At 51.6% G+C, this 26,836-nt stretch overlaps 1 protein-coding gene across 1 annotated transcript in view; it reads right to left on the bottom strand.

Annotated features, from left to right (window-relative positions):
- The window catches only part of MEGF11 (multiple EGF like domains 11), a 230,607-nt gene that overhangs the window by 165,036 nt on the left and 38,735 nt on the right, over window positions 1-26,836 (bottom strand). The window contains exon 4 of the mRNA XM_042988596.1: window positions 15,001-15,093. Within this exon, the coding sequence (XP_042844530.1) occupies window positions 15,001-15,093 (93 nt within the window). The remainder of the gene's footprint in view (window positions 1-15,000; window positions 15,094-26,836) is intronic.

Raw genomic sequence — 26,836 nt, 5'->3', positions numbered from 1 at the left:
ACCCCTGCCAGGTTGACTCTAGAGCAGGGTGAAAGCTTAGGTCTTTCTGCATCCCCAGAGAAGACCCCTAATAAACGTTTGGTGTCCATAATAGAACTCGCTTAATAAGTCTGTCAGATTTGCCTGGCAGAGAGCTGGGCTTACAGCAAGGGTTCTGTGGAGACTTAATGAATTGAGTCATGGTTTTGCTACACTAAAAGAAAAGTCTCAATGTCCAGGCAGAGAAATCAGAAAGAGGGTATCTTTACTGCAAAAAGAACATTGGCTTTATGGAAGGATTTCCTGTAGGATGTCTATGAAGTTATGAGTAGATTTAACTCAGAATTCAACTTAACTTCCAGTGTTCCAGAAAGCAAATTTGCGTCTCCAACAGGGAGCCCCAAGCATCTTGACTTCAGTCATCCCTGTGAGCTCACAGTAGCCAAGTGATTCTTCGTACTTTACAGATGAACCAACAAAAAGTAAACATCTTGTCCAGATCACATGGAAAGCAGGGGCCAGGGAGGAGCTGGATCCCACACACCCTGATCTCCACCTGATAAAAGGCTGGGACCCAGAGCAATGGGTATTTTGAAGCCAACAGATCCCTAGGCTCTCAGACGTAGGGGAACAAGCTGACCTTATTGGAAAGGAACCTATTACCTAACTCAAGCCAGGTTCAAGTCCAAATATCTCTATGTGTATCCCTGGGATACCAAGAAAGAGATGAAGGACAAACTCATATTCGACAGGACCTCAGAACAGGAATAGGAATGACAGCTCGCACTACTCAAAGGCCCACTTGCTTGGGCTGGGGGCTCCTTGGGCAGGGGCAGGGGCTTATCTGTCTCCACATTTCCAGGACTCAGCACAGTGTCTGGCACAAGGAAGGGGCTCAAGAGGTATCTACTGAAGGAATGGGTAGATGGATGGATGGATGGATGGATGGATGAATGGATGGAGAGATGAACAGCTGGACGGAACGATGGACAGATACACAGACAAATGGATACACAGTTAATGGATGGACGGATGTTCCTCATCTGGAAGGAGCCCCAGGGAAAGACTCAGTGTCAACAGACCCTCTCAAGCAGGCAGCCAGATCTGGGAATCTGCTGCAGCTGTTCGTAAAACATACCAAGTGGCATAACTGCAAGAAATAATTGCTTCTAATTGGGCTGAATTATTCTGGCCATATACTAGACATATTTTTATAACTTTATTAATTATTCAATTTGAGGCCTATTACCCAGCCTGCCAAAATGGGCTTTCCTTATTAAGAGGGTGATGGATTCCCCAGTTCGTCTGCTTCCTCTGCTGCTGGAGCACCGTTGGGCAGTTGCTGCCTGCCTCGGGCCCCACTGGTGTCTGAGGACGGGAGGGGAGGGCAGGGCTGTCCCTGATAGGCAGGCTGGGAGTCAGAGACCCCGGAGGCCAATAAGGCTGTTTCAGGTGCTCTGCCTGGACATCCCAGGGGGCCATCAGATCTGCCTTCTCTGGCCTGGCCACGGAGGCAGAAAGGTGTCAGAACACATCCAACCTGGCCTCTGTGGGTCACCCCCTGCCCAGATCCCTTCACCAACTCTTAATCACGACGGTCTCCCCTCCATCCAATCCGCTCCCCACACGATGCCAAGTTAGCCTGCCGTATGTTCTTCAGTGGCCTCCAGTCAGGGACAGGGGGAGGACAGCATGGCCCAGCTAGCCTGGGGGATTAGCCGGGACTGGAGGGGCAGACCAGAGGCTCCAGCATGCTCTCTGTTCCCATACCTAGGTCACAGGTTGGTCACAGATTGGTCGGGAAGAGGAAGAGTACAGAGGTTGCCCCACCAGCAAACGATACAGACTCAGTTGATGAAAAGTGGACCGTCGGGGGCTCCCCGAGGCCCACGGAACAAGGCCAAGCTCCTTGGGCTGTTGGTGTTAGAGCACCACACCAGCCAGCCTGGCCTGGCCTCCTCCACACCAGACGCCCTCTGCTTCAGCCACAGAGACCTGTTCACCATTCAGTACCTGTGCTTCGGTGGGTCAGTCTGCCTGGAATGCCCTCCCTTTCCACACCTGACTACTGAAACTTCAAACCCCACCCTTCTTTGAGCTCTGGTTCCAACACCTTCTCAGCATCTTTTCCACTTTTCCAGCTGGATGTGACCTCTGCTTCTTCTGAAGGACCAACCTGACTCCTGGCCTCACATCACAATCCTTGGGAACACGCGCCTGGGTGACACTGGTAGGTGAGAACTTTCGGAAGATCAAGAGACATGGCTGTGAATTCTCCCGAGCTGCCAGCCCAGAGCCCCACATTCTCCCCTAGTCCCAGCACCACCCCTAGATCGTCATCCAGGGGAACCAAAACATGGGAGAGCAAACCCACTGGATCCCACTTAGCACTGTGCTGAATGTTCACCGTGTGCACACAGGGTGCAGGGCCCCGGGGGTCACAGAGACAAGACAGACAGACCCGGGCCCTGCCATGGAGAAGATCTCAGGCGACGGGAGCTGAGAGGACAGCAAACACGCAAATGATCGTCCAGCGTGGCATGGGCCACAGTGGGCATGTGTGTACAGTCAAGGTCTGGGGAATAAGTGTCACAGTAGGGATGGCATCTGAGCTGAGCTTTAAAGGCAAAAGAGCAATGGGTCAGTGGATACGGGCAAGTTGGGGGTGGGGGGAGGGGAGAGAGTGATGGAAAATGAGGCTAAAACCTAAGCAGGCATCAGAGTCAGAGAAGCCTTACAGGCCTGGCCGAGGAGCTGGGGTACTTCCTGGTGGGCAAAGGGGAGCAGGAAAGTGACATGGCCCAATCTGCATGTGAGCCTTCTCCCTACCTCCCAAGTGTAAGACGGGCTGGAGAGGGAAAGCGGGGAGCCCTGTAAGGAAGGCTACACCAGAATGCTGAGTGTGGTCTCCAGAAACAGACAGCCTGAGTTCAAATCCTGACTGCCACTTACTGGCTGTGTGTCCTCCAGCCAGGTACTCAACCTCTCTGAGCCTCAGTTTCTTCCTCTGAAAGATGGGGATAATAATGAATAGTAATGTCTAATCAAAGGACAGCATGTACAGTATGTGCTGATAGGACAGAAGTCTAAGTGGGACCAAAGTCCAGACCACCCTCCCTTTCAGCATCAAATGTCACCTCGTCCCCAGCCGCACACTCTGGTGGAAACAGTCCCGAGTGAAGGCAGCACACACTCTGGAGCAGGTGAGTGACCTCGGCTTCCTCAATGTCAGAACAAGGGTTGAATCCCCACCCTGTAGGGAGATGGGACTCCCACCCCCAGTGCTGCCCAGCATGCTGCGGGTCTGGGCTGACTGGGGCAGAGCTGAAAGTCCTTGGGGTCCCCGGGCTGGGCTTAGAGAGCGGCCCCAGAGAGCACGCACCTCCCCCCTCCTCTTCCCTGCCAGAGTTCCAGACAGTTCTCTAGGCTGGTGGGGCCAAGATGGGAGCAGTGCGAGATTCCTTCCTAGAGGGCTGTGTTTCCCATGGAGACCCAGCCCACGCACCCCTCCTGGAAACGAGGCTGTCCGCTTACGTGTGCGCGTCTGTGTGTGTGTGTGTGTGTGTGTGTGTGTGTGTGTGTGTGTGTGTGTCGGGGGTGGGCACAGTGTCCTTTTCATGCCTGGGCGGGGCCAGGGAGCGGCGGCAGCACTGCCTGCCAGCCCCACGCGAAGACACCGGCTTGGCTGCTGTCATTCTGTTCTGTTTCTGTCACATTCTACGCGGGCTCTCCCACCCTCCTCCCTCTCCCCGGTTCGTGAGCCTCCCTGTGTGTCACTTATTTATTAATTTTGTTCTCAGGGAGCAGATGGCCGGAGCTGAGTCTGGCAGAATGTGCCTCCCTCCCCCCCTCTGTGACAGCCCCCTTGAACACGCGGCTCACGCAGGCTGCAGGCTACCCAGTTTCTGGATTTCTCAGACAAAAATTGACTTTCAGGATAGGCCACACGTGCCCTTGCCTGACTCTCCATCCTGCTTGGATGGCATTGGTCCCAGTACCTCTTCTGGGCTGAGAGGCACAGTGTGGGAGGGGATGAAACCCTGAGGGGCTGCCCTCCCTCAAGGAACCGGGGTGGGGTGGGGGGGGGAGGGCAGAAGCCCCATGCCTCTTCTGCCCCGTGGCCAGCCTCCCTTGGACTTGGGAAGGAGGCCCTTAGGTCTCCTCTCCTTTCCTGGTGGGTGTCATCGCAGGAGCAAGACACAGTCCTGGGGCAGACATGAGGTGGGGAGACCAGCTGTCCTCAGTCCCATGTTCTGGGGCCTCCACAGGCTGCCCCCCCCCCAGCCTCATCCTCACCCCCACAACGGTCTGGGCTCCACGAGGGCACAGCACACCCACATCTGCTCCCTCTCACTCCCTGTTTCTCCTGAAAGTCACCTCAGGAGAGGAAGAAACTCTGGAAGGGGGATAACAAACCTCTTCACTAGCTTCCAGAACATACCCAAGGCTGGGGGGGGTGGGGGTGGTCTTAAAAGGGGGAAGGCAGGGGCTGGGGGGGAGGGAGGCAACAGCCAAGGGCAAATCCAGCTTCTTGCCTTCCCTCCCCTACGGCCCCCATCCCCGCCCCCCACCCCCAGGACTTGGGCAGTTTCTGGGTTGAGGTCTCTTTCAGCCTCCACCACAGGCTCCTCACACGTGTGTATGTTGTCCCCTTTCTTATCCCCGTGGCCTGTGGAAAAAGCCAGGCAGACCCAACTCTGACATTCACCAAATGCGGGGCCTCAGGCCACCACTTAGCCTCCCTGTGCCTCAGTTTCTTCATCTACAAATAAGAGCACAGCACACACCTGTTTCCTTCCTCCCTGTACCCTCCCCACGGTGACTTTCCTGGGCCATCCAGGTGCCCCCACGCATGAAAGCCAGAGGCCTTCTCTCTCCCTGGACTCCTCCAACTCCCTTCCTCTGTGCTAGTAGTTCAAAGCTCCCCGAGGATGGGGGCTATGCCCTCCACGTCCCCAAATCCGCCCCCCACCCCGCTTTAGCCCTGAACCCCTGGCAGTGCTGTCCTCTGAGAGGAGCTCAATAATGTGCATTAAGTGGAACTCGAGGGACAGGAGCCACTGAGCCGATGGGGCTGGTGGCCCTTGCTACTGACTTCTTTTTTGTTCGAAATTAGAATTCTGGGGTGAATAGCAGCTTCTCTTACGCACAGACCTTGAAAACGCATTTGCTGCCGCATCCGCCTCTCCCTTCTGTTCCCGTCACGGTGACTGAGCCCCAGCGTGCGGCGCTGACACGGAGCCCACTGTCCCGGGGAGGCCCACAGGCGCACCAGATGCCGGCAGAAGGCAGCCCAGGCGGTTCTGCGAGGGGCCGCGGGCTGGGCAGAGCAGCACGTGAGAAAAAGCAAGTGTGATTGCTTTGTGGTGATTCATCTGAAGTTGCTTTAACCTTGAGAGCCAGCTCAGCGTAGTGGGAAAAAAAAAAAAAAAAAAAAAACAACCGGGGAGCACCAGCCCTCCCTGGTGGCATGATGCCCCTCCACACGCCCCCTCCCTGATGAGGCGACCAAGGCTCAACAGGACCCCCCCACCCGGGGGAGGCAAGGATGTGAGTCATGAGGCTGCCTCCACCCATGGCTGCCCTCCTCCCCACTCCTCTTCCAGGTCCCAGAATGTAGAGAGAGAATCGAAGGAAGGCCGTGCACAGGGGGGGCAGGGGAGAGGAGACTCCCTCCCCAGAGGTCGGTGGGAAGGTCACCAGGGCCCTTGATTAGGTAAGGAGATGCTCGATTTTGACTTCCCAGAAAAAGAGCATCACGGGATTTGACAGTGGACTAGCCACACCAACCTTCCCGTTTTATGGATGAGAAAACTGAGGCTCACAGAGAGGGAAGGACTTAGCTAGGGTCGCCCAGGCAGCGGTAGGACCTGAAGCCAGCTTTCCTGTGTGTTGTGGCACAGGACCTCCGTTGCTTTAGAGGCAGTGTGCAGCTGTGGAAGGACACAGTTCTGGGTTGTAATCCCGGATCTGCCGCTCGTTAGCTGGGTGAGTAACAGAAGCTACTCTTCTTCCTGGAGCTTTGGTTTCTTTATAAAATGGAGATAGCACCCATGACCTCTCCAAGCTGTCGGGGGATGAGATGAGATTGTCTATGTGCAGCATCTGGGAGTGGTGGGAGCAGGAATCCCCATTCACCTTCCTCCACAGACCCTGCGGCCCCTCACGCTTCCTTCTCTCCCACTGTTCCCACTCGGGCTCCTTACCCCATCGCTGAGAGGGATCCCCAAAGTTTTGGGGCCTTCCCAGCAGTCTGCAGTGGCCCTTCCCAGCAGACCTATGGGGCTGCGCCCACTCACTCCCCCATCAGGCCCTGCCCATCTCCTTCTGGGCCCCCTCACCTCCTCCCCAGAGGCAGGAACCCTGGCCCGCATCGTGCACTTGCGCTCTGTCCCCATGCCCTGTGCTGCCAGACTGTGACGTCTCCATATTCATCAGCGAGAAGTGTGCCCAGGGATCCCGGAGATGGGGACTCTTCCCTGATGGACTTTTCAAGCCAGGCAGATGGCAGGGTGGCCCCTCTGGAAATTCCCAATCTCAGTGCCTTGGCCTGACCGGCGGTCATGAATCTGTGCTCTAGGCCTGGGCTAAGGAACCAGGAGGGTCTGGAACCTTTAGGGTCATCTGCACAAAAGTCTATAGAACAACTTGGTCTATTTGGTTTCATATGATGAGATCCATGTGCCTCTACGACAACTCTAGCCCTGAACTCCTAGAGCAGCTGGTGGGAGACAGGAGGCCTGGGAGCTCTGCCACTACCTCCCTGGGTAACCTCAGAAGCAGTTTCCCTTCTCTAGACCTCAGTTTGCCCGTCTTTCAAATGGAAGTAGACCCAACAATTTCTATGGTCTCTCCCAGCTCTTGATTCAATGGCTTCAGGTTAAATTATGAGATCTCAGACACGGTTCCGGGATCCCAGACCATGCTTTCTAATACTCTATTCCAGGAATTTGTGGCTTTGTGAAAGGTAAGTGAAGAGACCTTCAGGAAAACAGCAATGTGAGATTCCTATGACTCAGAGCCATGAGGGTCAGCACTGAGCACTATGGAAAGATGAAGAGGCCCTAGAACGCCCCGGACCAGGCAGTGGGGGCTGGGCCAGAGCCTTTATGCCGATCCAGAGCCAAGGAGCCCAGATACAGACAGTGGGCATACTGCACACAGCCCAGAATTCTGGAGGGAAGACAGAGTTCCGAAGAACACAGTGGAGAAAGGGGTTCAGGGCCTGATCTCTCTTTCAACCATCCTTGCAAATAGTCACAGCAGCACAGGGAGATCCAATTCTGGTTATGGTCTTTCTGCCTTTCTACTGCTTTCAAACATTACTTCTAAACTGGCCCTGCCCCCAGGAAGGCCCGGTGGCATAGCTCCAAAATGTCCACCAAAGGCTCAAATAATCACATTTTTGTTTTTTTTTTTTTTTAATGAATGCCAATTCTGCATTTCATTCTACAATAAATCTTTATTTGTTTTGATATAAGGAGCAACATTTAAATTACTTATCAGATAACTAATGTACCATTACATGGTGAAAAATTACACTCCATAGTTTCAAAAACCTTTAGCAGAAGTCTTTTTAAAAAAATACTCAGAAAACTTGATATCCACATGTAAAAAAACCTAAGTTGGACCTCTGCCTTATACCATATACAAAAATTAATTAAAATGGATCAAAGACCTTAATGCAAGATAAAACTCTTAGACAAAACACAGAGGAAGACTTCATGACATTGGATTTGGCAATGACTTCTTGAATATGAGACCAACAGCACAGGCAACAAAAGAAAAACTAAGAAACTGGACTTCATCAAAATCAAAATATTTTGTGCATGAAAGGACCCTAATTAACAGAGCATAAAGGCAACTCACAGAACGAGAGAAAATGTTTTCAAATCATATATTCGATAAGGGATTAATATCCAGAATATATAAAGAACTCCTACGACTCAGCAACAACAAACAGCCCAATTAAAAAACAGGCAAAGGACTTGAGTAGACATTTTTCTAAAGAAGATCTACACACAGTCAATAAGCACATGAAAAGATGCTTGACATCACTAATCAGTAGGGAAATGCAAATCAAAACCACAATGAAATACCACTTCATACCCACTGGGATGGCAGTTATTAGAAGAAGAAAAAAATCCTGAAAATAACAAGCACTGGCAAGGGTTTGGAGGAAGCAGAACCCTTGGGCATTGGGCATTGCTGGGAAATGTGAAATGGTACAGATATTGTGGAATAAGGTATGATGATTCCTCAAAAAATTAGACGTAGACTTATCCTATGATCCAGCAATCCACTTCTGGATTATATGCCCCAAAGAAGCGAAAGTGGAAACTTGAAAACCTATCTGTATACCCGTGTTTCTAGCAGCATTATTCACAATAGTCAAAGAGTGGAAGCAACGCAAGGGTCCACTGATGAACAGATCAACAGAATGAGGTATGTACAGACAGTGGAATATTATTCAGCCTTATAAAGCAAACAAGTTCTGATACGTGCTACAGTACGGATGAACCTTGAATATAGGAGGCTAAGTGACGTAAGACAGACACAGAAAGTCAAATATTATAGAAGGTGCCAAAGTAGTCAAATTCTTAGGGACAGAAAATAGAATGGGGTTGCTATGGCTAAGGGGAAGGGAGAATGGGAGCTACTGTTTAAGGAGTATGGAGCTTCAGGAGGGGAAGATGAAAAAGTTCCGGAGATGGATAGTCATGACAACTGTTCGACAATGTGAATACACTTAATGCCACAGACCTGTCCGCTTAAAAATGGTTTAAAATGGTAAATTCCACGCCACGTATCTCTTATCACACATGCGCACACAAATCTAGTAATCACATACCTTAGTTTGAAAAGCACTGCCCTCCAGGGTCCCAGGCCACTTTAGGAGCGTGGGCATATTTCCGAACTGGCAACTGTTTTATTTTAATCTGCAGGGATAACTGAAAGCCAAGGCAGCCAGGGGTCCCACCCACCATTCAAGAGAACAAGGTACTCCCGAGTGGTGGCCCAGCATGGTGGGCCATGGAAGTAATGCCTCGCGCCCGGTGTGGGGTGGTGGGGAGGTCTCATCAGACAGTAAGATGTTGTGTAGCGAGCTTTTACTGTCCTGCACTCTGTCCCCGTACACGGATGGAACAAGTTCAGTGGAATCCAAGGATGGGGGAGATGGTGGGGAAATGGAGAGGTCTCTCAGGCCACCCCCCCCCCCCGCCCCTCTGGGGGAAGCAGGGTGCCTGGTTGGTTTGGGCGTCCGACTTCGGCTCAGGTCATGACCTCACGGCTCTTGAGTGCGAGCCCCGTGTCAGGCTCTGTGCTGACAGCTCAGAGCCTGGAGCCTGCTTTGGATTCTGTGTCTCCTTCTCTCTCTGCCCCAACCCCCGCTCGCACTCTGTCTCTGTCTCTCAAAAATTAATAAATGTTAAAAAAAAAAAAATTAAAAAAAAAAAAAACGAAAACAAAACACCACACTAGAGCCCGGAACCCGAACTGCAAAGCATCACGGGATGGGAGGCAGAGGGGCAGGGCCCGGGAAATACAATAATTAAATAATACAATGAAGGCTTAAGTCTCCAAGCTGATTCTTGGGTATCATTTGTAAAAGTTAACAGGGCATATTTAATTTAGGAATTGGCTCACGTCCTTCTCCTTACAGCCGAAACCTCATAAATGAAATATACTGGATCATTGCCCAGTGCGGAAATAAAAGTTATGAATAATGTTTCTATCTCAATCATTGTCAGCGCTTTAATATTCCTAATTACTTTAAAAAGCTAGATATTCAATATAGGAAAACTTTTTTTTTCCTTTTATCTCCACTTGTGAGATTAGTACAATTTAATAACAGTCGCTCTTTCGTCTTTATTCAGTGTAAACTGACATTTCATCCTTTCACTCTTCATTATTATAGGGGATGGAGGTTTATGACCAAGCATGGAGCCACTCCATTTCCCCATATCGGTCCGTCTAACACCTTGGAATTCTCCGCAACAACTCACGTGTCCGCCCCCCAGGCAAATCAGCATCACCTCGCTTTCTTTATGGAGCAGAGAGAATTCAGTCCAGGCCTTAAAGAAATCAGGCTATGGGGTTCTAAGTCCAGAAAAGAACAAAAAGCCTCCCACCCCCACCCCAGTACTAGATAGATCTGTCCCCTTCACAACTGTCAAAGTCATAAATCCCTTGGCAGCCACAAAGGGCAGGACAGGGCAGGCAGTAGGATGATGGATCTTTACAACCCTCCCTGCCACTTCCAGGAATTTATCCTAAGAAGAAATCGGGACAAATGGGCAAAGATAAATGCACCAGAAAAATCACTGTTGCGTTTTTTTATACAGGGCCACAGTCCCTTGCCCACAATCCAAAAATCCCTAAGAGGTCCAAAAGAAAATTGTTTTTAAAGTTCGGCACCAAAATTCATTTAGAGGCCAGATGTGCACGGAAATGATTTGTGGTTATATATTGTCTCAGTGTCACTAGATGCGATTAGTCATATATCCCTTCAGAAATATTACTATGTTTCATCCCAGGGTGCTGCCAGGACACCACTGAGGCCATAGGTCATATATGTATAGTCATCATACGTGTTCCTAACCTCTGAAAAAACTGAAATTCTGAAATCGACAGGCCCCAAGGATCCTGAACAGAGGATGGTGGGGTCTGCAGTAGTGAAAACCCCAAAATGACTTAAATGCCCATCCATGAGAGACTGGTCACATACATCTGGTAATCCATAGAAAGAAACTCTACAAAGCCCATTAAAAATTTAAAGGGAGACTCATGTTTATTGACAAGGAAATGAGTGCATGACCTAAGTTAAATTTAAAAAGCAAGTTCCAGAACAGCACATACACATGATCTCATTCATAAAAGTTGTATCCAGATCTAGCTCTCCGTGCAACTATGTAGAGAGATGACAGGAAGGGCAAGCACCCAATGCTGGAGGCGTCTGTCTCTGGGTGTGTGTGTGTCTAACCTTTCTGTACGCTTCTGGTACAGTTTGGATTTTCTTTTTATTTACTGTATTGTATTGATTGTATTTTACTTTTTATTTTTTAATGTTTATTTTTGAGAGACAGAGTGTGAGTGGGGGAGGGGGAAGAGAGAGACAGACGGACAGACAGAATCTGAAGCAGGCTCCAGGCTCTGAGCTGTCAGCACAGAGCCCGACGCAGGGCTTGAACTCACAAACCACAAGACCATGACCTGAGCTGAAGTCGGATGCTTAACCAACTGAGCCACCCAGGCACCCCTCTGTTGTGTTTTTTGAGAGAGAAAGAGGGCACAAGTGAGCAAGGGGCAGAGAGAGAGAGAGAGAGAGAGAGAGAGAGAGAGAGAATCCCATGAGGGGCAAGGAGAGAGAGAAGCAAGGCTCACCCAAAGTGGGGCTCGAGCTCACCCCATGAGGGACTTGAACTCACCAACCGTGAGCTGAAGTCAGATACTTAGCCGACTGAGCCCCCCAGATGCCCTGGATTTTCTTTTTAACGTGAACAGGTATAATTTTATAATCAGAAAAACAAGAATGATGCTTTCCATTAAACAGAAACCAAAGCTTCCCTGCAAGGGTACCACACATACAGACATGCACACAGGCAGCTCCCATGCAGAAATCTCCAGAGGTACACACTGCACTGACCAGGACACCCATCCGCAGGGGCCCGGGCCCCACAGAGACCCCAAGGCACGCTGAGGCAGACAGGCATCCAGCGGCACACTAGCAAGCACGTGCAAATTGCTTGCAGTACACCTAGTCACAGTTTGTGACCCGCAGTGGATTGATCTGTCTGCACAACACTATCTCAGGGACACATCTTTCAAGCAGATCCTTCTTTCCTCTGTGAGCAGCACTGTTTCCTCATCAAAGACCGATCTCAACCCTAAGCTGTATTAACAGAGGTTCAGGATCCAGAGGAAGAACATAAAAATTAAGAGTTCAAGTCTGGGACTCAGGTTTTTGCTTGCTTCACAGCCCCGGTTTCACCATGTACCAGGTGCGAGCCTGTGGAAAGTTCTTTAGCCTTTCTGTGCTTTGACTTTCTCATCCATAAATAGGGCTCATAACCATTCCTCTTCCATAGGGTTGTGAAAATTAAGTGAGAAGAATACCTAGTACATAGTAAAATTCAATAAATAACCTATTTCTATTATTCTTTTTTCCAGGCAAGCCTATGTTGTGTGGTCAGACCCCGGAATGATAGTTTAAGAGGAATAAAGGCCACAGCCAATGGATGGGGAAGGCAGATCAGACCATGTAAGGAGAAACAAAAGAGTTTGGAGAATAAAAACCTGGGGAAGGAAGTGATTGCTATCTCTAACACCCAAAGGGCTGACCCATGGAAGGGAACTCTGGTTTCTTCTATGTAGCCCCAGTGGCTATTACCAACTACTTATTTCTTTAATGTTTATTTATTTTTGAGAGAGAGAAAGAGTTTGAGCAAGGAAGGGGCAGAGAGAGAGAGGGAGGTACAGAATCTGAAACAGGCTCTAGGCTCTGAGCTGCCAGCACAGAGCCCAAGGTGGGGCTCAAACTCATGATGAGATGATGACCTGAGCCGAAGTCGGACGCTTAACCGACTGAGCCACCCAGATGCCCCCTATTATCAACTACTTTTTTGAAGAACATCTTCCCATACACAGTCTGTGGCCTTGTTCACTGATCACCTTGGGAGAAATTCCAGACATGGCTGGGAGAGTCATGGCGATCCATCACCCTGCCCTGGGCTTTACCATGAGTGAGAACTGACTGGTGAAAGCTTGAGACAGGTTTCCACTCAGTAGAAGGGGAAACTTTCCAATAGTCAGCATGTGCTTTCACTGGAGGCAGGGAGCTCTTTGTTAATGGAGGGACTCAGGAAGGAGTCAGAAGGCCCTTAGTGACATCCAAGTATTCAATGCCCTGAGTGACTTTGAAAGTCAGAGTCTGTGAATTCCTGTCCTTCAGTGCTGGTTCCAGCAGAGGGTTGGAACCCATCTTTCGGGGCCTCCTCCGGGCTCAGTACTACGTGCCTTCGAGTAGACTTAGGGGGTGGTGGCTCTTCAGCCCACGAACATGGGTTTAATTGAGGAAACAGCTTATGGGTTGCTCACCAAGTCTGATGACTGAATCGGGGGTGGGGAAATTGAGCAGTCCAATTTTGTACTGGCAACTACCGAGGCCATTTCCCTGTATGTTACACCATATCGTATGTTGGTACGCTGTATGTTACCTCCAACCTGCCCAGTCCTGTTAAATCGACTGCCGCCTTCTTTCCATTTCTTTCACCAGACAGAAACCCTGAGAGAGGCAGACCATGTCTGAAAGACCTGTCAGGGCCCACCCCGTGCCCAGCATATAGTAAACACCAAACACACTTAGGTTGATTGCCGATGGTGGTTTATATGCACTCAGGGCTCCTGAGACTCAGGCTGTATTTCAACCGCCAACAGGCTGCCCTTGACATTGTAATCCAGCAGCAGCAAGCAGACCTGTCCCAGCAGGGTTCACCTAATCCACGTTAGCTCTTCATCAAAGATTCATGGTAAACAAAGTTACATAAAACAAAACGTGGACGAGCACAAGCCGGAAAGAAGCTCTTGAACATTTTAGCCAACATGTTTCCTGTTTGTTCACAGAAAGACTAATTGGACACATTTCTTTACCTCAGGAGACTCTCAGGTTTACTTTCCGTTGTTTGGAGGAATCCCTGGCCCACCTCAAAGCAGGGAAACAGGTGGCAGGAGGAGACCACTGTGGTCACTGGAGGCCCAGTGCATTGCAGAGAGTCTCCTGAGTACCCCAGATTCTGGCCCCTCCAAGCCAAGATAACCACCCAGGCTCAAAACAAAACCACATCTAATAGCCTTGCTGTGGAGTATATCCTCATGCACTGGGTAGACAGAGAGGCTCCAGTCAAAGCCTTTGGAAAAAAGAACTAGAACTAGATGTTTCCAGCCCAGCAGAGCCAGTGGAAAAGGGAAAGACCACCACATTGGGCCAACATGGGCCCACCTTTCCCCTCTTCAAGTTTTCATGACCATTGCAGCTGTCTGTAATGGGACGGGGAATGGGGAGGTGGGTCCCAAAGACAGGCAAATACTGGGGGTTAGATCCCCAATGGATCTGCTTAGATATGCTATTGTCTCAAGTCACAATAAAGAGGACACTCTACCCCAGCTCAAGGCACGAAGAAAACTGGGCTTCAACACTCATCGAGGCCTGTTTGAAAATCATAGAAGACCATAATGTGAACCAACCATTGACTGCAACCTGTGCCAATGGAAAGAGGGTCGTCTGTGAGAATTTAGGGGAAATGAGCCAGAAGAGCAGGAGTGGTCTTCAGCTGGGGTCTTGGCAGAGGACTCCCAGAGCAGCTGCTGGGTGTGCCCCACCCCCTCGGTGGCCAGTCCCACAGCAGAGACGATGCCCTGTAGGTCTGTCCCGAGAGTGTCTGTCTCACCCCATCCTTTCTAGGAAGCCTTGTCCAGAGAATATGAACTTTCTACCCAGAGAAATGCAGGAATCCAGTGACCCACGCCCTAAGAGTTTCATCCTCCTACTTTTGGGGACACAGAGGTATCCCAGTGCCCACCAGTCTCATGAATTAGTCCCTCAAGCTTCTGTGAGCACCCACAGAACTTGGCCTTTAAACCAATGAAGCTGAGGACCAGGCCTTCACCACAATCCTTGACCCCCTGGGTCTGCACGCTTGGGTGGCATCTCAATTTCACACCAACCCTTGAAAGACCATATCTAGAAGTGTTTCAGCAAGCCAGAGTTGTACAAATACTCCACAGTTCCATACAAATGTGATGCACAATGCCCCTCCAGACCCCACAAACCATTATCCCCACGCCCCTGGGGACTTCTGCCCCAAGTGACATCAGGTAAACTGCAGGTTTCCCTCCTCCCTGATGCTCACACTCGCCTGGGCTGCCCCAGGCCAATGCAAAGAATTCAGCACGCACATGGCACGGCCCCTCCCAAACCAGAGCCAAGGGACCCCTCCTGGCCCCAAAAGGCCCCAGACTCACCGCTGGAACAGTCGGGCCCTCCCCAGCCGGGCTCACAGTGGCAGGTGTCCGGGGAAACACAGCGGCCGTGCACACACTCTTCCGTACACAGGGCTGCAGGGGGCCGGGAGAGAGGGAGGAAGAACAGGAACAGACAGTGAAAACCAACCATCTGGTCAAAGAGCATAAACCACTTTATAATGATCCCCTGAGGCCCAAGGATGCTCAGAATGCATCACTGGCTTTGGGGGAAATCAAGCTACTCCTGACCCCAGTCATTTAATTAACTCTGAAATGGATCCAACAGGAGTGTGCTTCATCCCAGCACACTTTCCTTCCTAAAAGGAAACCCAAGCCTGAGAAATGGAAGCCCTAGCTTTTCAAGAACATTCTGTCCAAGATTTAACACTTGGAGACCCTCCACAAACCCTGGCCCTAAACCCACACTCCTACTCTCTTTCCCATAAGCTCAGGAAGTGACCGGTCACGTCCATCTTCGGCTTTCCCCAGTTTCTTTCCACAAGGGCCCCGAATTGTATCAGGTTGCCTGAAAGGTAGCAGGTTCCCCCCACCTTCTGCTCTCCTCCCCAAATGTCCCTATTTTGGGGCTCTCAAATGTCAGCAAATCTGCAAAGTACACAAATGCTAAGGAAAAAGCAACAGCTAATTATAAGAAAGTAATTAAGAGAGACATCTACGATGATGATAATTGTAATTAGAAAGTGTCTGGCAATTTCTTATCATGCAGTCAAATGCTACAGCCTCCTGAGCCGGGAGGCAGCAGCAGCAGCAAACTTTCCATCAACTTCCTCCAGTGCCGAGAAGGCTTATTGGCAGCGGTTTGAGGAAGGGGGATTATTTCTCTCTTCCTTTGACATCCACATTTTCTCAAGGTCGTCCTTTGCTCCTGCGAGATCTGCCCCACCATCTAATCCATCAGTGAAGGATTACAGAAAACCCCCATTTGCCACCCAGGCCAATTTTGTAAGCTCAGGAAATCAGCAGCTACCATCGACCCTGTCAATTTCTTAGACGGGATCTAGATGAACTGCTTCTTTCTGACAAGCAATGAGAGAGACCTTCTCTCTGCCTGGAACTGGCCTGGGCTGGGGGAGCAGGTGGGCCCCAACGGGGAGCTCTGAGGAGCAACCACTGATCTCCAAACACCCCCTCTATTGCCACGTCCACTGCCTGGCCCGGAGGTCCACCGAGAGGCCGCTGCCATGTTAGACAACAAAGTCCATTTTAGGGCTGGTGTGAGGTCCCTCCGGCCCCTCCCCAACACGGACGCTGACCCTGAAGCTGTTGCCTTGGCTTTGCCCAAGCCCCCAGAGGAGTCATTTCCGATGCCCCACACACAGGTCAGTGGTCTGCAGTCAGCCTGTCCTCTACAAGCCCGGCTATGGTATGTCTGGGGAGGGCCCTGGCACCCAAGTCCTTCTCATTTGCACAGGTGGCCTTCAGGGAGGGTTCTGGTCTGTGAAGATCTTCACATGCCCTCGCTTGGAGCTCCAGAGGACGGCCAGGGCCGACCAGTTCACCCAGTTCTCACTGGGGAACTGGGCTGGCCCCTGGCCCCAGTGACCAGCTCCACTTAAGAGTCACAGTGAGCTGCTCACCCAGCAGCTAGCAAGACTTCACTGGCCACTCCTGCCGCCCTAGCTGTCTCTCCTCCACCGGCCTTTCCAAACTCAAATGGGTCAATGTGCCCAGAACACACTGGACACCAGATGTCCATCCCCAGGCTGGAAGCCTTCCCGCAGACCCTCCCGTCAGCTCGTCAGATTAGCTCAAGACCCTCCAGCTGCTTTCTGACAGCACAGAGCAACACCTTGATCCCGGGGGGGCTCTGCCTGGGGGCGGCGAGGGCAGACAGGGAACAACGAAACTCTAAGCATCAGGGCTAGAAGAGACCTCAGAGAAAATCATGTCCAACCCCTTCATTTTAGACCCGGAGGAACTGAGGCCCGAGTGTTTGTGACCTCATGGATAGCGTGTGGTCTCTTGACCAGGAAGGAAGGACTCGGGGATGAGCCTCCTGAGAGGGAGGGGAGAGGTGCCCAAGGCCACGGACCTTCACCTCTCACCCAGCTGGATGTCTCCCTCTGCCCACATAGCTCAGGGGCTGGGGGAGCCAGCCCAGAGGGACAGCACAGGGTGCTGGGGTTGACCCCAAGGAGGGTGAGAGCTGAAGGCAGAGGCCAGAGAAGCTGCTTCCAACACACTGAGCCCCGCGCAGGGGGTGCTGCGCAGGGGGCTCAGGGCAGCTCAAGGGCAGAGGGAGGAAAGACGAAGTGTCCTGCTAACCCTGGCCTCTTTCCGGCCCTTCTCCCTCTGGAGACCTGAGCACAGGCCTACCTCCTGCACCCTCCCCCTTGCTGGAAGGGTGAGGCCTTCGGGGGCTCTGGGCAAGCCCCACACCACCTTTTCCCTTGGCCTCTCCCCAAAACCCCAGGAAGCCCTAGGAAAATCTGTCGAGCACCTACCCCATCTCAGCCCTGTATCCAGCACCGGCCCCCAGTGACCCCATGTGCGGAGAAGAGCGCCCCCCCGCCCCCCACTCCCGGTGTGGCTGCTGTCCCTGTGGTCCCTCAAGACCTCATTATCCCCTGCCCCTCCTCATCACCCCGGTACTGTGCCTGGGCTATCTGCGTGTCAAAACCTCAATCCGTTCATATTTCATAGGTGTCGTTTAGACGGTGTCGCTTGAAGCATGAACCATTGATGGCAGAGATCCAAGGCTCAGACAGCCATATTTGGCGATTGGGCCACTGTGTGCTTATGGGCCTGGCAGAGAGGGCCCAGGACGTGGGTGCTGGGAGGACAGTCTCCTGAGGAGAATGGAGGGGAGACGCACGCTCCTCCCTGGGACGGGGGCACCTGACTCCTCCCCTTGACTCCACTGTGGCCCAGCGGTGGACAGCCCCTCTACAGACGCCTGGGGTTTACACAGCAGCCACTCTTGGAGTGAACAGGTGCCCGAAGTTCTTTCCGACCCCAGCCCCTCATGCCAGCCTCTGTCTAGGCCCTGGGAGGGGCCGAGTTAGGCTTCTGCCACACTGGCCTCCCTCTTCTCTGCCCTGTGACTCTACACAGGGGCCTTTTGTTAAGCCCCTCTTTCCGTTGCTGTTGGGGACAGGGAAGCAGAGGCTGGCCGTGACATAGGCCCACGGTGTGACCGAGGGCCAGCCACCTTCCCTCTCCTGGCCCCACTGAGAAACTTGAGCCTCTGCTCCCTCAGCTTCCCACCACCTACCGTCCTGCCTCCGTCCTGCCTCCGTCCTGCCTCTAGCATCTGGGGACTGGAGGCATCTTTAGCGAGAAGCAGCACAGCACAGTGGTTAAGAGCAAAGACTGCACCAGAAAGCCAGTTCTGGGCCCAGGGATGCCACTTAGTAGCTCTAGACCTCAGGCAAGTGCGTACTACCTCCGTGTCAGTCCCCATCTGTCCAGTGGGGGCCAGTGACAGGACGGGCCTCAGGCTGTGTGTGAGGATTATATGAGTTGACAAAGCACCCAGAGCGGTGCCTGGGGTATAGTAAGTACGGTAGGAGTCTTGCTATTGTTATTTAGTAAGGTGTCCTCAGACCCGAGGTGGGGGCCTCCACACACAGGCTGTCCCCCTCACTCTCACCCTTCACGGAGTCCCAAGACACATGGGGAGGGCTGCAGGGATCTGCTGACAATCCCTGATAGGGGATGGTACGCTGGAGGGCACCCCTGTCTCCGCCCCTGGTGGGGAGGCCAGGGTGGTAGGTAATGTGATGACCTAGGTTTCAATTCCCTATCTGTCAATTACAATTACAGGACGATAAGCCAATTATCTAACCTTCCGTGCCCCAGTTCCTTCATCTGTAAAATGGGGATAATAATGGTACCTAACTCGTGAGTGGTTGGCAAAGACTGAATGAAAAACATGGAAAGTGCCAAGGCCAGCGGCTGGCACACAGACACCAAATCTCTAGTCCCTGCCCTTGGCTCTGGCTGTTTCTGGCCACAGGGGACCAGGGTGACTGGGGGTCTTGAGCACCAATGGTGTGGGGTTGCAGGACAGCTCCAGGAGTGAGGAGATCTGGGTTTATGACTATCCGCATCTATCTCAATGATACCAAACATCTCACTTTCCTCTCCGGGCCCTGCAGCTTTACCTATAAATTGAGACAAGACCAGATGAGGTCTGTAAAGTCCCATTCAGCCATGAATCATCACGAGCTATCATTCTGCCCACACCCTCCTTGAAATGCCTGGATCACTGCCACTACCCTAGTCCCACTTCCTGGCCCCCAAGCCCCATCCCCTTTCTACGGCCTGGTAAACCTTAACATCACAGGGAGCCTGGTTTCTGTCCTTCATTCCTTTGGAAACGGCACTGGACTAGGAGGCAGGAGACTGCAGCGTGAGTTCGGGCTCTGTACTCCTGCCATATGACTCTAGGCAGGTGGCCTCCTCTCTCTGGTCTGTAAAACAAGCACACTGCAACTTATCACCCTTCAAGTTCCTCTACTGCTCACAGCCTGTGACGCTTCTAGGGCTATTCAGCCTCCACCAGGTCACCTCACAGCAGCTGGAGGCTCAAAACACTTCCACTGGGCTCCCTAGCCCTGGGTCACCAGGGTCACCAAGGCCAGGCATAGCCTCCATCACCCACCTCTACCGAGAAGCTAGGGAGGCTTCAGACGCCCAGTCTGCACATCTATGGAAGGCGAAATGTTTTCCCACCAGAACCCCCCTCTCCACACAAGGTTCCCCTGACTGACCCAGCCCAGAGAGGCCTCTTCTTCCACCGAATCCCATGACATACTGTATGTGTGTATGGGGGGGGGAGGGGGGACAGGGGAGGCAGTCGGTGGCACATAGTCCACTTGGCCTCCTGCCACTTCCCCCTTAGCTTGGGGTCATTTGGTCTCCCCAACTAGACTGTGAGCCACTTGAGACTAAATCCAGAGTCTTAAATATCCCCAGACCTCCCGTTGGGTCATACTTTACAGATGCCCTATGCGTGGCTGGTGGTGACTCTTTTGAGTACCTGTCCTTTCTGAGGAAGGGACATTAACAAGCCCGGAGAAAAGGATCAGGATGTAGAGGGTGTGGACCTGTGACGGTCATGTGAAGGTTGGGACTTGTTGGGAGGGCGGGTACCGTGTTGTCTAGCCTGGAGAAGAAAGTACAGGGTGGGAGGCAGGTCATTATCCGCGGGGCAGGCTGAAATGCTGCTGAAGAGAAGCGGGAGCCGTTCTGTCCCAGACAGAAGAGGGATCCAGGGGCACATGTGACAAGGGGGCAGATTTCAGGCTAACCCGAGGCAAGGCTTTCTAACACCTGAATGGGTTCAGCAGTTCGAAAGGCTGTTTCTATAGGTAGGGAGCAACCTATCGCTGGGAACATTCAAGCAGAGCACAGAGGACCCTACAGAAGGGAGGGGTCGGCAGGCAAGCTGGCCCTCGAGCCAAATCCTGCCGGCTGCCTATTTCTGTGAATAGAGATCTCTTGGAGCACAGCCATGCCCATTCACATACATATTACCACGGCTGATTTTGCACTACAGGGACAGAGTGGAGCTGTTGCCGCAGAGATGGATGGTCAGCAAAACCTAAAATACTTACTCTCTGGTACTTTGTGAGGGGACAGGGCCCTTTTGCTCCAGGAGGTTCCCGGCTGGTGGGAAGTCAGACTATGGGACTCTAAAGGTGCCTTTTGCCCTTCTATTTTTCTATCATTTACTCACTCCCAGGTATGATCACATGGTAAAACAAAGCCCAAAATGTGCTTAGGACACACCCGATGATGCCAAGCCTCCTTTTTTAAAGTAGTACTCTGGGTCCACGCAAAGGAACAAGGGCCCGTCAAGCTGAGAGGCATAACCTTCAGCAGCCACAAATGCTCAGCTGGCACTCGACTGAAGTCTTTTCTTCCCTCCCGGGGCTGGGGACAAGGACTATGGATGATTTAGTGACCCCTCGTGTTGCCACTGATGGTCTTGCTCAGGTAGACACTGGTAACTGCAGTCAGTGAGAAAAAGCCAAGTGATGAGTCCTTTCTCTCTGCCAGGCGTTGAATTTCCGTTGCCCATTTCCATCCTGGAGGCAGGTATAATTACTACTCCATTCATAGTTAGGAATCTAGACCACAGGAAGGGCTAAACGATTTGTGCCAATGCCCGTAGCTACGGTGTAAGACCGGTATTTCTCAACCTTGTTTTCATGATCAACCACTCCCCTCCAGGAATCATTTTAGACATTTTGTCCTTAATCACTCTCCCGACATGAACTTTTCATACAACACATATACATGCAATACATACACAGATACACAGTGCATTTGTGCTTTCTATGCAAACAGACTAAGAACCAATTTTTACCCCCCGAGAATGCATGTTCTCTATCTGCCCTTCCAGATCACTCTCAGCCCTTCTGTGCCTCTCTCTGTGTCCCGAGAAGTAGATCTCTGTGGACTGCATGGGCTTCCTTGCCCTCTGGCTTCTGGATGGGTTTGGCCAATGGGAAATACCAGCAGGAGATGGGAGGGCAATGGATTGGCAGTAGTGATGGGCCTTTGCTCTACAGCTCAAGGTCTTGGGCAGGGGTGGGGGTGGGGTTCTTCCTGCCCAAGCATGGAGTGGCTCTTCTTGGCTGCTAGCCCTAAATGCTCTGTCATTCCTTACTGGTTTCCTTATCCCTCCCCGTGCCCTTACAAATACAGATCCCTCCCCCCATCTTGAAAGTAGAGCGTTTCGGGGCGCCTGGGTGGCGCAGTCGGTTAAGCGTCCGACTTCAGCCAGGTCACGATCTCGCGGTCCGTGAGTTCGAGCCCCGCGTCAGGCTCTGGGCTGATGGCTCGGAGCCTGGAGCCTGTTTCCGATTCTGTGTCTCCCTCTCTCTCTGCCCCTCCCCCGTTCATGCTCTGTCTCTCTCTGTCCCAAAAATAAATAAAAACGTTGAAAGAAAAAAAAAATTTTAAAAAAAAGAAAGTAGAGCGTTTCTATGAAACCTTTTGTAAGCCAAAACAGCATAAAGCAAAAAAGCAATTGCCATTAATTTATATGAAAAAATTTCGCCACCCCCCCCCCAAATAACCTCTTAGGCTTTTCAGATACCTTGTGACACATCTTGCTAACAGAAGCACAAAATTAAATTGAGATAAAACACAGATGCTCCAACACAATTCAAAGCTATGCAGGCTTGATGCTAAATGTAGCTCCTGGGGAAGGATCCTGGTGGGGTCACTCTTGCTGCTCAGGGTGCGTGCTCCCTTTATAACCGCTTGCTGCAAAGCAAACGAGGAGTGCTATCTTCACTTGCGCCTTTTTTTTCATGAAAGTAAAAATCCCCCATGGATTTCTCTGTGTTCACAAAAACAGGTAGTAATGTAAAAGTCTTCTGTAAAAGCAAAATGGCTCAACACACACTTTCAATAAGTGGGGGATACCTGCAATCGCTTTCTTAAACTCTCCTCGGTTAACAGGCCATCTGTTTCTTGCCAGAGCCCTCAGTGATCCAGTGGCCAGGCCAAGGTTTGAGCCCATAGCTACGTGATGCTAACAGGCCTGCTCTCATCCGCGTGCTCCATCACCGCCTGGACCACAGGTGACATAAGTAAGTTCCAACACCAGATCCATGACTAATATAGTCCACTTTCTCCTCTGGGTCTCAGTTTCTCTGTGCAATGAAGGGGCTGAAGGACAGGATCCAAACGTTCCTTCGAGCTTTGGGAATCTAGGGCTCCACTGCACTGGGGATTGGCTTTTTGGCATACTTTGATTTATACCAAGCTGGAGAAGACTCCATTCCACAAAGGCGGGCACAGAGCTTGCCACGAAAGAAATGTATCGAGATATAGATATAAGGCCAGAACATCCGTCCTGGGGCAGGGGATGAGCCCGTATGAGCAGCCAGGACCCAGCACAGGCATCTTGGCATCAAGCAAAGCGGTCTAGGCAGATGTGGGGTCTCTTCTGCAAACAAATTGCTGAGACAACACTGGCCCTTCCCTGGCCGAGGCGCCCAGTCTGCTGTCCCTCGCTCACGGTGAGCCCTCTGAATCAATTCTCACTCCTATTAGCATTCCACCCAAGACAACCCATAAGTCCCTGAGGCGTTCGTGGTAATATATTTTGCCTGGTGGTTTTCAAATGGTCTTACTAGTTAATGGAACTATAAAAATTACTTACATGAAAAGGTCAAGATAAATAAAGACAACTTCCATGTTCCCTGGCCAACTAGGCTGATACCCAGCTAGGACAAAAGAGGGCTAGGGAGCCAGGGAAAGGAGGTGGTAGCCTCCCAGAATTCTGCAGCATATGGCTTCTGGAACTTCCCCCAAACCCAGTGTCCCCGGTGCCCCCAGGCACATTGATCCGTCCTCCATCAACATTCTTGGCAGGAGGAGCCACAGATCAGGCTGTCGTTTGATTCTGCTTAGAAATAAAATGACCTACATCCAAGTGGGCCCAAATGCCAATTCTCAAGTGACACACTTAGCATGAGTGATTCTGCCACACCTAAGGTCATGTGACATGTGGGAGCAGGTGCAGGTGCCTACATCAAGGAGGCCACCAAAGAGAGTTCCAAAACAATTCATCATTCCTTTAAAGCTACCAGCACCAAGTCCGGTGCATGGCCAGGAAGAGTCAAAACAGCTGGTCCTTCCTTCTAAGCACATCTAGAGTCTGCTTTGATTGGCTGTGGTCACATCTGGCTCCAAGATATAAATAGTCAATTAAAAAAAAAAAGAAAGAAAGAAAGGAAGGAAGGAAGCGTTTCACCTGTAGGGCTGATATTGGGAGTCAAGAGCTCTTCTTGTCTGGAGTCCGTAGGCCTGCTGGTCCCCCTTCTTCCCACTGGTGGGGGGCAGGGGGCACTAGGAAGGCTCACACAGGACTCAGACAGGTAACCAGCGGTTTGCGGCCCCCACCCAATCTGCCAAGCCGGCCCATCTTAATCTGGTGGTGTCTTTGCTGAGTTTTATTCTTTGGCAATCTAGTATTTACCTAAAAGCCTGGGTCCTTGTTCTGCCACTTATTAGCTGCATGTCCTTGAGCAACACGTCTCGTCCTGAGCTTCCCCATCTATAAAATGGCTATGGACTTAGACAGTTGCTGCAAAGAATAAATGAGTTAAGGGGCACCTGGCTGGCTCAGTCAGCTGAGCGTCCAACTCTTGATTTCAGCTCAGGTCATGATCTCACGGTTGTGAGATCGAGCGAGCCCCTTGTCGGGCCCTGTGCTGACAGAGCTGGGGCCCGCTTGGGATTCTCTCTCCTACTCTCTCTGCCCCTCCCCCACTTGTAATTGCTCTCTTGCTCTCTCCCTCAAAATAAATGAAGAAGAAGGACGAGAAGGAGAAGGGAGCTAATTCACGTAAAGCACCTAGAACCAGAGGTTAGTTATAACTGTTGCTAGTTGTCTCTTGTTTTTATGCTGTTGTCATTAACACCCCTCTTCCCAGGGCTGGCCAGGGGAGCTGGGATGCTACAGCCCCAGAGCATTCTTAGGTTCATTTCCAGCTCAAAGAATGATAGAGGGGCCTGAGTTAGACCTGAAGCAGCTTCCTCATTCACTGAGGCAGGGAGGTGAACATAGCCCTGGGAGCACGGCAAGTGTGGGCACTGGGGGCAGGCAAGGAGGCCCCAAGGTCCAGCCTCAGCTCACTGGTGATTGTAATTGTGATTTCAGGGGAGAGAAGCCTGGAACAAGAGGAAGCCACAATCTGGCTGCCAGGCCCTTCCTCTCCTCGAGGACCGTGGTGGTGCTTCTGGGGACAAACGTGAACTTGGGTAGGGGCGTGCTACCTGCCGCCTGGTGTGCTCCCTGTTCCTGAGCACCCTCTACTCTTCATGCGCATACCCACCCACACATGCATTCACTTGACAAGCGTTTATGTGGCACCTGCTGGGTGCTGGGCCCCCTGGGCAGGGATTTACGGAGTCCAAAAGGCAGAAATGGCCAGGCCCTGCCCTGCCCACCGGACTCCCAGGCGGTGAACACTCCTCCTGCCTGCTGTTGACCCCTTTCCCTCAAGGAGCTCCTCTGGCCCTTAGGAGCTGGGGTGTCCCCTCAGGGAGTTGTGCACAGAGGGACTGCACTCAAATTCCCCCAGGGGCCAAGACCGGGAGGAAAGGCAGAGAACGGACTTGGGAGCCAGGCTGTCTGGATTCAAGTCCTGGGTCTGCCACTTCCTAGTTGTGACCTCAGGCAAGTTACTCTACTTCTCTGGACCTCAGTTTGCTCATCTTTAAAGTGGAGACAAAAAATATAACTAAAAAACTAAAAACAAATAAATAACATGGGGACAATGGCACCTACCTCATAATTTGGTTGCCAACTCATCAATACAAGGAAACTGCTTAGAACACTGCCTGGCACATGGGAACCTACCTATTATTTTTTTTTCAAGGTCATTTCTTCCATTCCCCCGCCTCTGAGCAATCACTTACTCTGGAAGCATTTCCTAAGCTGTGCCGGATCCCCTGCTGGGTGCTGGGAATACCGTAAGCAAGTAAGCCACAGTCCCCGCTTCCACAGTGCAATACTGGAGCCAGCACCTGCGTGTGAGGGCGAGCAGACAGGGGGGTGGCTGGGTAGGCAGGTGGGGGCACTACAATGTCTCTGGTGCTGAAACCATAGCCAGGTCGGGGTGCAGGACACGTGCCAACAAATGGGAGGCGATGCTGTATGCTGACAGGGGAAAGGCTTCACAGAAGAGGGGATGTTCGACTTGACGTTCATTCATAATACCTTTACTGAGCACCTACCATGTGCCAGAGACTGTATCTGCCTTCCCCACGCCTACAGACTATGAGGATTTTGCCCCTTAGGGTTTTCTGCTAGGAGAAAACTTCCTGTACCTTCCTTCTTCCCATCTCTCACCTCTCCAGCCTCGACCCTCGCTCCTGCCGTCTCTTCTTTGGCACGTGGAGTATCTGCTGGTTGTGAATGAGCCTCTCTACCCCAGGCCTTTTTAGAGCCTGGAACCCATCTGTAACCCAGCCCTGCAGCTCTCTTACCACTCCTGGTTACCCTTCACACGAACTTGGACGCCACTTCCCGCAGGAAGCTCTCCCTGACTGCACTGCCCACCCCTCTCCCTGCTCCTACAGCATCTGGTATGCCCCCATAGGGCACAGAACTGACTACTCTGTGCCACTGGTCTATCTCCCATAAATTCCACAAGAGCAGAAAGAACGGCCCTCTGTTGTTCATCTTTATGTCCCCTCGCCTCACATGGTGCCTGACCCACGGCAGGTGTTCAATAACTAAATGTGGAATGAATAGGTGTCTGAATCTACAAAGGATCACTCCCCTTTCCCTTCATCCTGAGCCCTACCTGTCTCTAAAGTGGGCCACACCGGTCTGGTTGGGGTTGAATACATAATTCAGCTAAGAGACCAGGGGAATGCCAAGTCCCAAATCATCTCACGGTAGCCTAGTGAAATGCTCTTTAGAAAGATTCTAGTAACTCTCCAGCTAATAGATAAGAGCTGTTCAGCAAAACCCAATGAGAAGGATTTCAGTCTGGGGTTTGGGCCTCCCCCTTCTAGCCTGGAGCCCTGAGGGCCACCAATCATTAAACGTCAGTATCAGACGGCAGACTCCCCTGGGAACCTTTCTTGTATCTCTACCAATCACCCCAAGATATTAGCCTGCCTCTCATGGCTTGCTTCAACATGGCTTAACTTTTTTTAAACATTTTTATTCATATTTTGAGAGACAGAGAGAGACAGAGTGTAAGCAGGGAAGGGGCAGAGAGAGAGGGAGACACAGAATCCAAAGCAGGCTCCAGGCTCTGAGCTGTCAGCACAGAGCCCGACGTGGGGCCCAAACCCACAAACTGCGAGATCACGACACGAGCCAAAGTCAGAC

This window comes from Panthera tigris, chromosome B3 (assembly GCF_018350195.1).
Source record: "Panthera tigris isolate Pti1 chromosome B3, P.tigris_Pti1_mat1.1, whole genome shotgun sequence".
In the NCBI taxonomy this organism is placed as follows: Eukaryota; Metazoa; Chordata; class Mammalia; order Carnivora; family Felidae; genus Panthera; species Panthera tigris.
This window is presented reverse-complemented; position numbering and strand designations above follow the sequence as displayed.